We start from the raw sequence: 12,095 nt of genomic DNA, 5'->3' as shown, positions 1-12,095 counted from the left end.
CACCACAATACTAATAGTAACAGAGTATACTGAATTGATATACTGATCTATATAAATGAGTAAGTTGAAAGTGTGATGAGCAATGGAATGTTTATGTATATCTCCACAAATATTATAAAAAAGAAAGGAACAACTTCAAGATGGAGAACTCTGCCAGGTAGCATCATAATCCAGTAATGAAAAGTGACTACTATTTGTACTGGCACAAATCAAAATCACAAGTCACCTGCTAGGAGGCCATGAGAGCACAGAATCCCTTCCATGGCACTCCAGCCAAAGATGAATACCCTGAATTTGATGATGACAAAACTAAATTGAGGGACATTCTACACAATTCTGGCCTGTATTCTTCAAAAGTGACAAGGATATGAAAGGTCAAAGTAAAACCAAGTACTATCCCAGATTAAATGAGACAAGAATGGCATCACAAGTAAATACAATGTACAATCCTGGACTGAATCCTTTTTCTGTAAGCTCACTATTGGGATAGCTGGTAACTTTGAATGAGGGACTGAGAATTAGATGGTAATAATGTACCAATGTAAATTTTCTGAATCTGAGATAAGTGATTACCAGCAACTCTCCTACTGTGATGATTTATAAGAAATACAGAAGTAATGAGGGATTATGGAACATTCATGTTGGCAAAACCTGTTAGTACTGTGAGAATTCTAACTCACTGCAGCTCTCAACAGAGAAGAACTGCCCCCTAGGATTTCCAAGGCTGTAAATCTTTACCGAAGCAGAGCACCCCATCCTTCTCCCTGTGAAACCGTTGATGGGTTTGAACCGTTGACCTTCAATTTACAGCTGAGCACTTTAACACTGCAGCACCAAAGGGCCTCTCAAGTTGACAATTTATCTCAAATACTTCAAGGGTGAAAAAGTGTTTCGTTCCTGTAACTTTTCTGAAATATGAGATTCTTTCAAAAATAGAATGAAACAAACCCCACCACAAACAAAAATCTCAACTATAAGAAGTCTTTCCACATATAAAAGACGTGAATTGAAAAAACACATTGTGTGCCTGGGGCAAATTACACTCAACATGAGAGTTACCCAAATATAATTTGGATTTAATCAGAAAGAAAAGAAAATCAGGTTTGCATGACAAGATTCAACTCTGGGAAGTATTAGGATAACACATTTAAGAGCACTCAAGGAAAAAAATAAACCAAGAATTTTTCTTTCTAGCCAAGCTGTGCTTCAAATATAAAAGCTACAATTTTGAGTATGCAAGAAATCATGGAATACTGTTGTGGTACATTCTCCTTAAGATTCTTTAGAGGATGAGCCTCAGCCAATCAAGAGATGACTGGAGAAAGTTTGTAAAAGGAAGAGGGAGAGAAGAATTAAGTTAGGAAAAAACTGTTTAATAAAGAACTGAAAGAATGCCATGTAGAGTTAATACACCAAGAAGTAACTTCAGCGTATTTAAGAGTACAGTGGTAAACAAGAAGGATAACATTTAATTGATTTTAAAGCATTTTTTTTAGCATTTTACATCTCTGAAATCCAGGTGTATTTTATTGGTCAATAGTTTGGCAGTATTTTTTACCTAAATGGTACATAATAGTGTGCAGTGCTATCAGTAAGCATTGGATTACTAGCCACAAGGTTTGCAGTTCAAAACCACCAGCCACTCCTTGACAGAAAGATGAGGCTGTCTTCTCCATAAGTATTTATGCCCCAGAATTCCTAGAGTCACTATGAGTCAGTTGAACTTGATGGCATTGGGTTGAGTTTGGGTAGTTTAAAAGTACACAGATGTCAAGAAGTTCAGGAAGAAAAAGAATGTTTGGAAACTGATTGTGGTAGCAATTGTACAATTCTGCTTGACATGAATGAACTATGAAATTATATTTATGTATTAATTCCCTATTTGTGGTAGTTATATAATCTGTTGTCAATTTGAAAGGATTAAGAGTGAAGGGGTGGGGTTTAGCCTGTCAATCAGGTCATAGCCAATGAGGCCTCTGTGTGGGCATGGCCTTCTCCTGAGGATTCTGGGAACTCCTGTATTCCTTCCTGGAGGTGGGAGAGTCTCTCCTTCTCTGCTGACTCCCTGGGAGACATTACAGCTGACAAGATACATGGAACTATGTTAGTGCCCTGAGCTGGATAAGCCACGTGGAGACCCCTGCCAGTGCTGAGATGCTTACAACGCCACTACAACCACAAGACCTCCCACCCACTGGCCTCTCGGCATCCTTGCATGAATCTGAAGAGGACTTTATAGATTGATATCAGACATAGGGGCTAATACCGGACTTAAGGATTTGATCTGGACTGGGCTGGGATGTTTTCTCAATATTTAATTGCTCTTGTAAATAAAGCTCTTTCTTTTTTTTTAAAACATTATATTAGGGGCTCATACAACTGTTATCCCAATCCATACACACATCAATTGTGTAAAGCGCATTTGTACATTTTTTCTCAAAACATTTTCTCTCCATTTAAACCCCCGATAAAGCTCTTTCTTATACACATGTGCGTGCCTATGAATTTGTTTCTCTAGTCTTCCCAGAATAACACACCATTAACAATAAATTAATAATAATAATAAAGTAAACAGTTTGGATATAATGAAATATGGTGATATTATTAAATATAACAGTGATAAAAGAGGTGTAGACAAGGAGGAAGAGATCATAATTTTATTGTTGATCATAGCAGGAAAGCAAGAAATGGAGGGCCAAAGGTGTATAAAAGAGTCAACTAAGACAGCCAAAACAAAAAGACCAATGAGGGCAGAGGAAGACATTAGCTTAGTAGCAGAATAAAAGAAAGAAACCATGAATATACAAAGTGATGTTATAATAGGAGAAATAATCAAGAAACAGACACTTTCGCATAGCTTTATGCAAGTAATTTTTAAAAATCAATAGATAACATTTTTAGTAATACCCATCTTAGTTATATACCCAGAAGTGAAGGGAGAAGCACAAATAAAAACCTGTTTACCAGTATCCACAGTAAAGGTAGAAAAAACTAAATGTGCATTAATGGATGAATGAATGAATAAAATGTGGCATACACATTCAATGGCATACACAGCCAACAAGAAAAATGGAGCCCTGGTGTATGCCACAACATGGACGAACTCATGCTGAATTCTTTGTCAGTTACAAAGGACAAATAATATGATTTTCTCTATGAAATAAGCAAATATCTAGAAGCCAGAGATTATTAGTGATTACCTGGGCTGAGAGGAAGTAGGAATGTAGGAGTTTTTACTCAGAGGGAATTGAGTTTGTAATGTGTGGAACTATAGAAAGATTTCACAACTTGAAGAATATACTCAATATTACTGTACTGAACATGTAGAAATTGTTGAGACTGCATGTTTTGTTATGTTTATTTTCACGACACATAAAAAATCTGAAACCAGAAGATACAAAATGGCCCAAACATCTAATAAATGGAGAAAAGGTAGAAGTTGTCAAGGATTTCATCTTGCTTGGATCCGCAATCAACACTCATGGAAGCAGCAGTCAAGAGATCCAGCGGTTTATGGCACTGAGCTAATTGCTGCCCAAGACCTCATCAAGGACATCCCTTGAGAACGAAGGTGCACCTGACCCAAGTCATTGTATTTTAAATGGCCTCAAAAAGCATATTTAAGTTGGACAATGAATGAAGACCAGAGAATAACAATACATTTGAATTATACTGCTTGCAAAGCTTATTGAAGCACTGTGGACTTCCAGAACAAGCAAATCTGTCTTTAGAAGAAGTATAATCAGAATGCTCTTTGGAAACAAGGATGGTGAGACTTTGGTTCACAAACTTAGGCCAGGTTATAATAAGAGATCAGTCCCTAGAAAAGGAAATTATGCTTGGTAAAGAAGAAAGTTGGAACCAACTGGATAGCACTTAACAACAACAAACAAAGCTGTTCTGTAGAAGAAATAGTCATCAAAGGCCTACTTCCAAAATTAATCAGGCCCAGAAGGTTTCACAGGAATTTTGCCAGATCTTAAAGAGCAAATAATTTCAAGCTATTTAAGTTGTTCCATAACAGAAAGAAAATTGGAAACTTCTGAATTACTCACATAAAGTGTGTATACATTGATTATAAAAGACTGCACACACACAAATTCACTAATTTTGATGCAAAACCCCTACATAGAATATTAACAAATAGAACTAAGCATCAGAAAATGTCATAGTCAACTAGGGCTTATTTTAGGAATAAAAAGAAGGTTCAAAATTGAGAATTTCACACAATTCATTGTATTAACAAATCCAAGGAGGAAAATTTTCATACCCCAAAGAGGCTGAATGAAAGCTTCAGCACTCAATCTTGAAGGGGGAAATTAAGCACACAGGAATCAATGGGCACTTATTTGAAATGATAAAGAACATTTATCTTAAGTCACCTAAGTTAGCACTTAATAGAGAAACACTGAAAATGTCAAGCACAAGTCAAGGATGTATTGGAGGTATCAACCAAAACAATTAGGTAAGAGAAATTAATTAGTGATATAAGAATTAAAAATGAAGAGGTAAAACTACCACTATTTGGAAATGATTCCCTTTTTCTAGGTATACAATGAACTAAAGAATTACTACAAAAAGAGAATTCAGTAAAGTGGTATGGAAAAATAATTTACATGAATATAAACATTCAAATATCAACCAAACTATAAGACTCTAAAATAGCAACAAAGTAAAAAATACTTAAGAGTTAACAAATATATTCAAAGATAAAGAAAAAGGTAAATATCCTTAAAGACACAATAGTACCCTTGACAAAGGAATAGACATATGTGTCAGGGGCTATTTAAGAAAACAAACCATATTATATGAGGATAAGTCTAAGTATTGCTACAAAAATCAGAGAGACTTTTATTGAAGAAAAATATCCAAATATGAAGCTTTCATTTCTCAACATATTCTCCAGCTAGGTCTATACACTTCTGAAAGCTGTGTTCCCATTTAACCTTTCCCTGAAGAATTCTGCACTCTTCAATTACACCACATCAAAATGACAGTTTTGGACTCCTTGAGGGACTCAAATTATTTTCCTTTGAATAAGAAGGACCATGATTAGAGCTATAGGATAGATAGGATAAGGTTTTTCAGTGAAAGTGTCATTATTACAGTTTTTGAGGCTTACTCAAGGGATGGGGGCACAACTCTTTTTTACTGATGCAGTTTTCAATTTATTATTTTTTAACTTAATAAGCCTTCGTGATTATCCTGAATTATTTGAGAAGATCTATGTAGATTACATCTTTGGAATTCCAAAAAGTTTAGAACCCTTCTGAGCTGACCTGTACTCAATTGGCCTAGCAGACCCTATTGGAAGCCAGTTTTGACTGGACCTCTTTTTGTTTTAATGAATCCTAATGAGACTAAGACAAGTGTATTACTGAGAGAACCTGTCTCTAGCCATCCACTGAGTGCAGAGACCTGTGCAAACCTGTTGGTTTGGAATAAACCTGTGCATGCATGAACTAGACCTTGCATAGCAATACTTTTCAACTTATTGGGATATGTTTTAAGCAGAGAACATACAATTGGTTACACGTGTTTGGAAATAGAAAAGCCAAATCACTCATATAAATAACCAAGAAGTGACCTACCATTCTCAAGGATATGCTTACAAAAGGTAGAATTTTCAGAACCTAGAACTTTAGAGACAGAACTTGTGGAGTTTTGCTCAGAACCCTGAGGAAAGAGCACCCTCTTATCCCTCAGGTGGCTGCTAATAATTCTGAGTGAGTCTTATGTGGCAACTCTGAGTATGACAAAAGCTGTAGGCTGCAGCCCAGAACCAACCATTGAGGTTGGAGATAGCTAATGCTAATAACAAGGAGAAACAGGATCTTTTTCTTGTTCTACCAATATTGAATGAGTATATAGGCAAAAAGTGAACAAAGCATAAAGTATAAAAAGATGGAACACAGAGTCACAACCAAAAAGAATTGTCAATGTTCAACTATTTCAGGATGTAGTAAATGATAAAGAACTTCTATCCTACCATAGGGCATTCCTATGAAACTTTTCCTAGGACAAAATGGCATAAAGCAAAGTAGCAGTTACCATTAGATTGGAAAATGTGAGCATCCTAAGATCCCAAAATAATTTATAAATAACAAATAAAATCTAAAATAACTTTAATGTTCAGGGACATGTTCAAAGCTGAGATGCCCAGTGTAGCACCTAAAGAAGGTGCTTGGTGATGGGGTGATAACCTGGCTGCTTGGGGTGTGAGCTACCTGCTTCATGGCTTGCTGCAAAACAAATGCTGAACACTAATTTCACTTTTTTCATAAACGAAAACTCCTCTTTGGATTTCATTTGGTGAGCAAAAGTAGTAATAACATAGATCTTTCTTAGCTGAAGGCAAGATGGGTACATAAGCAAATGTGGGGAAGAAAACAGATGCGTGCCCAGCTATTAAAAGATATAGCATCTGAGGTCTTAAAGGCTTGTTGTTAAACAAGTGGTCGTCTAGCAGGGATGCACCAAAGCCCACATGGAAGCAGCACACCAGACTGTGCAATCATGAGCTGTCGATGGGAAGAGGTATAGAGGTATCGGAAGTTCAAAAACAAGCAACCAAAGGGATGTGAAGGGACGTGGATGTAGTGGAGACCCAAAATCCACCTGAAAAAATAATTGGACAGTCCCTCTCAGAAGGGCTACTAGAAGAGATAGTAAATTCAGGGTGTGGTATGGCACTGATGAACCACCTAACTATCCTCTAGTTTTTAAGTACTTCCTCCTTTTACTATTATAGTTTTTATTTTACCTCATTAAGTGTTAGATTTATATATATTCGTTTGTGTATTTAAGATCATTGGGTAAAGTCAAGATAGATAACCCTTCAGAAACAGTAACAGGAGTAATGTTTCCCTGATGGTACAGGAAGAAGAGGTCCAGAGGGGGAGCGGATAGCATTGATTGTATAGTGTTGGGAGCCGGCCCTAGCAGACATTCTCAAGGTCGATGAGATTGAGTAACAGAATTGTATATGAATGGATATATTGGATTGTGTAAGACATGGCAAAATAATAATAAGGGTCCCTAGAGGGTATGGTGGGGGAGGACAGGGACAAAAGAGAACTTGTATCAAGGAGTTTAAGAAAAAATGAAAATGTTTGGAAACTGATTGTGGTAGCAACTGTACAATACTTTTTGATGTGATTGAACTATGGAATGTTATGATATCTGTAGTAGCTCCTTATAAAATGATTTTTTTTAAGTGAAGTGATGTAAGATGATCTTTAGAAAATAGGGGATACCTGTACTAACTGAGCTATTTCAAAAGGCAGGTTTTTATACCAAGAAACTTGGAAGACACTAGCTAAGTGATAGGTGATTCATACATATGCCTATTGAAAAGAAAGGTGATCCCACAAAATGTACCAAATAGTTATTATCATAAAATAGTAAACTCATGCTGAAGATAATTTTAAAAAAAAACAAAAACAGTTCCAGAAGCAAATCAACAAGGGACTGCCAGAAATTCAAACAAGAATCAGAAGAGGTTGTAAATGAGGGATATAACTGATGTTAGATAGATTTTGGCTGAGAGAATTCCAGAAAGATGTTTACTTATATTTTATCAATAATGCAAAAACACGCAACTGTGTGGATCACAACAAATTATGGATAACATTGGGAAGAATGGGAATTCCAGAAAACGTAATTGTGCTCACGGAGAACCTATACATAGATGAAGAGATAGTTGTTTAAACAGAACAAAAGGATACTAATTTGGAATTAAGAATAGTGTGCATTAGAGTTTTATCTTGTCACCACACTGACTTAATATGCTGAGCAAATATCTGATAAGTTAGACAATTATAAAGAATGTGGTATCTGATTGCTGAAGATGAGATGGGTGCATAAACAAATGTGAAGAAAGTGGATGGTATATCAAAAGATATAGTGTCTGAGGTCTTAAAGGCTTGAAGTTAAACAAGCAGCCGTCTAGCAGAGAAGCAGCAAGTCCACATGGAAGCAGCACGCCTGCCTGTTTGATCATGAGTTGTCGACGGGATCAGGTAACAGGCATAAGACCCAAAACAAACAAACAAAAAAACATACTGAGAATGAGAGGCTAGAGCAGAGACCGAAAACCCATCTGTAGACAATGGGGCATCCCCTCACAGAAGGGTCACAAGGAAGGGATGAGTCAACCAGGACGTAGGATAGCACTGATGAAACACACATTTCTCTGGTTCCTTGAGGCTTCTTCACCCCCCACTATCATGACCCCAGTCCTGCCATTCAGTTCTGGCTGGACCAGAGAGCATGCACACAGATACAGATCAGAGCTCATGACAAACAGAATCCAGGCACAGGAATGGGAGTAGCGATATCAGGAAGGTAAGGAGGTGGGAACTGATTGCAATGATCGATGCATAACCACACACACCCCAGCAGTCGGTGTAAGTATGAAAATAATTTATCATTTATCAAGGGGTCACACGGGTGGGAAGGGGGAGGGAGGGTAAAAAGAGGAACTGACACCATGGGCTCAAATAGAAAGTAAATGTTTAGAAAATGATGGCAACATATGTACAAATATGCTTGATACAATAGATATACGGTTTATTATAAGACCTGTAAGAGCCTCAATAAAATGATCTTTTAAGTAAAAAAATAAAGTAGCTATTTATTTGGACACTTAAGTAAATAAAAGCAAAAAAACCAAAAAACAACTGTGGTATCAAGATTGGAGGCTCATTAACCAACAATATGCAGGAGATACAGCCTTGTTTGCTAAAAGCCAAGATGACTTGACATATACTTATGGAAGAGCAGTGTGTAGCCTTTAGTATGGATTACACTTCAATTTAGAGAAAACAAAAATCCTCACAAATGGACCAACTGACAGTATCATGATTAACAGAGAAAAGATGGATGTGAAGTATTTCATTTTACATGGATCTACAGTCAATGCTCAGGGAAGCAGCAGTCAAGGAATCAAACAATGTATTTTTGTTTGTTTTTATTAATCATTTTATTAAGCGACTCTTACAAATCTAATGAAAATCCATCATTCAATTGTATTAAGCACACTTGTACATATGGTGCCATCAACATTTCCAAGACATTTTCTTTCTACTCCAGCCCTTAGTATCAGCTCTTTTCCCCGCCTTGTGAATGAATCCTTGATCATTTAGATATTTCGTGTCACAGTCCCTTCACCCCCTGGGGAGTGGGCTATATATATCCAACCTTGTGCTGGGTTCCCCCTTTTCCCCCCTCCCCTCATGATATCACTACTCCCACTACTGTTCCTGAGGTATTATCTGTCCTATATTCCATGTGTTCAGAGCTCTCATCTGTACCAGTATGTGTACTCCGGTCTAGCCAGATTTGTAAGGTAGAACTGGGTCATGGTAGTGGGCAGGGGAGGGAAGAGGAAGCTATACTGCACCATGGTTGAATTATCCCTCCTTGTAACCCTTCTATGGAGGATGGGGGAAGAGTCCCAACTGTCTACAGATGGGTTTTAGGTCTCCACTCCAACCCCTCTTTCACATCGATATAATTGGGATCTTTTGAAACCTGATCCCATCGACACCTCATGATCACACAGGCTGGTGTACTTCTTCCATGTGGGTTTATTTGCTTCCCTGCTAGATTGCTGCTTGCAGCCAGGCACCATCCAGTTTCATCACATTTGCTTGGGAAGGTATCAAAGAGTGCCAGGTTATTAGAACAAAGTGTTCTTGTGTTTAAGGAGGCCTTGAGTAGAGGCCCAAAGTCCGTTTGCTATCTTAATATAAAAATATATGTACATTGGTCTCTATCCCATTCATTTTATATATGTGTGTGTGTGTGTGCCTATAGCTATACCTCTATAAATAGCTTTTGCTTCCTACCAAACATTGGGCAATTCTGTAGCACCAAGTCCTCTTTTAAAATGTTAAACAACAAAGATGCCTCAGGTGCCCCCAAATCAAACAATGGTATTAATTACCTCATATGTATGCAAAACAAGGAATACAGAATTACAGTGTTGAAAATACTGAATATCCTATGGACTGCCAGAAGAATATGTCTTGGAGGAAGTACTGTCAAAATGCTCCCAAGATGCACTGATACTGATAACTCACACTTTGGACATGCTGTCAGGAGGGACTGACTTAAACATAAAATGATTATGAGTGCAGGCAGTGTTTTATTGTTATACATAGGACTGCTATGAGGACTCCGTGGCACCGCAACATAAAAAAACAGGCAAAACCAAAAACCAGCAGAGTTCAAAATCAGATCCCTGAAAGTGACAATAGTCTAAGATCCTCAACTCTGTAATGCTTCTTTTAAAGGTTAGCCTATTCTTTCCTTCTATCTTGACAGGAAATTCGAAGTGCAGAGCAGATGAAAAAATGGAAAGAGAGGCTTGAGGAAAAGTATTACTCAACAGAAATTGAAGATGACTACCAGCCTGTCACTCAACAAGAATTCCGAGAGTAAGCATTTCTTCTCACAAGAGTCTTATGATTATAATCTGGGGGTTGGAGAACTAAAGTCACACATTGCTTTCCTGAACCCAGAACCTTAATCTTTAAAAACATCGCTTCTCACCCATTTTAACCCAATTTTCAAATGAAATGGAAATCAGGTTACATTTGATTAAGTATAAGGTGACAGACATATTTGTTCTTACATCGCTAAGGAACTTCCACTTATATTTGATACATAGAACAAATATTTTTCTCCATAGCTTTAGAATATTACACCGGCAACTGGCCAGACAATACTAGATATGTGTTTAGGTGGTTATACTACTATCTTTCTACTCAAGGCATTTAATAATAAGGAACAACATAGAACAATCTCTTTTTTTAACAAATATATTATTGATTCCTTCTTTCTTTCTAATTACCTTCTAGACTCTTTTTATATGCTGTAGAATTGGAGAAGGAATTGCACTATGTCAGTTTAAAACTAAACCGAGTAATGAGAAAGCTTTCAGCTCTTCAAAACTGAGACCAGTGGTGGTGAGAATCTGTAATCATTACGCATTCCTGGAAAGATATATTAATACGTCATTTCCTAAATTCATCTTCATTTTCGGCAGACTTTAAGGCACCTACTACTCTTCACACTACGCTCCAGGTCAGTGATAACCATCAAATGATTTACAGGCATTTAAGTCCTCCAGGGTGGAACCCACTCTACAATCCATGCACATTCCAGCATACTGAGCAAGCAGCACACATTGATAGGCAAAGGACTCTGTAAGGATGTGCTAATTCTAGGAATGTGAACAAAAAGCACAAAAGGCCGCTAGGTATAGTTCACAGTGGGGAAAGCAAGTTTCCTTATATTTACACAGAATACAAAGAAACTGCTAGTGCCCTCAAGTGCATGTATTGTGTTCTGACTTCTTTGGGCAATAAATTAAGAATTTTGCTTATGTTATGGGCAAACTAATACATGTTGCTGTTAGGTACTGTTGAAATAGTTCCCATAGTGACCATATGTATAATTGTCCAGTCCTATATAATCATCTTTCTTGTTGAGATTCTTCTTTTCACCGACCTTCTATTTAACTAAGCATGATGTTCTAGGGACTGATCTCTCCTGTTAACATGTCCAAAATACAGGAGGCGAAGTTTTGTCATCATCCCTGAGGATGATTCTGGTGTATTTCTTCCAAGACAAATTTATTCTTCTGGCAGTCCACTGCACTTTTCAATAATCTTTGCTAATACTGTATTTCAAAAGCCATCCGTTCTTATTCAGTCTTCTTTATTCAATGTCCAACTTTCACAACATGAGGCAATTGAAAATACCATGGTATAACTTAGTCCTCAAAATAGCATCAGCATCCTTGCTTTGCATCAGATTTAACCAATGCAACCCACTGTTTCCTGACAGCTGCTTCTATAATCAATGATATGGATTCAAGTAAGACAAAAATCACTGACGAATTCAATCTTTTCTCCGTTTTATTTCCTGTTGGTCCAGTTAAGACGATTTTTGCTTCCTTTATACTGAGTTGTATTCCACACTGAAGGATGTAATCCTTGATCTTTATCAGCAAGTGCTTCATCATTGTCATCTACATATCACACATTGCTGATAAGCCTTCCTCTAATCCTGAGGTTGTTCTTCAT

At 37.2% G+C, this 12,095-nt stretch overlaps 1 protein-coding gene across 3 annotated transcripts in view; it reads left to right on the top strand.

Moving 5' to 3' along the window:
* Nucleotides 1-11,073, top strand: part of PKD2L2 (polycystin 2 like 2, transient receptor potential cation channel) — a 40,461-nt gene extending 29,388 nt beyond the window's left edge. For all 3 annotated transcript variants that reach the window (XM_045284990.1, XM_045284991.1, XM_004697011.2), the window contains 2 exons: nt 10,330-10,442; nt 10,866-11,073. In XM_045284990.1, the coding sequence (XP_045140925.1) occupies nt 10,330-10,442; nt 10,866-10,962 (210 nt within the window). In that variant the 3' untranslated portion in view covers nt 10,963-11,073. The remainder of the gene's footprint in view (nt 1-10,329; nt 10,443-10,865) is intronic.
* Nucleotides 11,074-12,095: the final 1,022 nt, after the last annotated feature.

This window comes from Echinops telfairi, unplaced genomic scaffold (assembly GCF_000313985.2).
Source record: "Echinops telfairi isolate 266 unplaced genomic scaffold, ASM31398v2 ScPeMD7_7469;HRSCAF=8507_1, whole genome shotgun sequence".
Taxonomy (NCBI): domain Eukaryota; kingdom Metazoa; phylum Chordata; class Mammalia; order Afrosoricida; family Tenrecidae; genus Echinops; species Echinops telfairi.
Note: the sequence above shows the minus strand (reverse complement) of the source record. Positions and strands in the feature narration are given on the sequence as shown.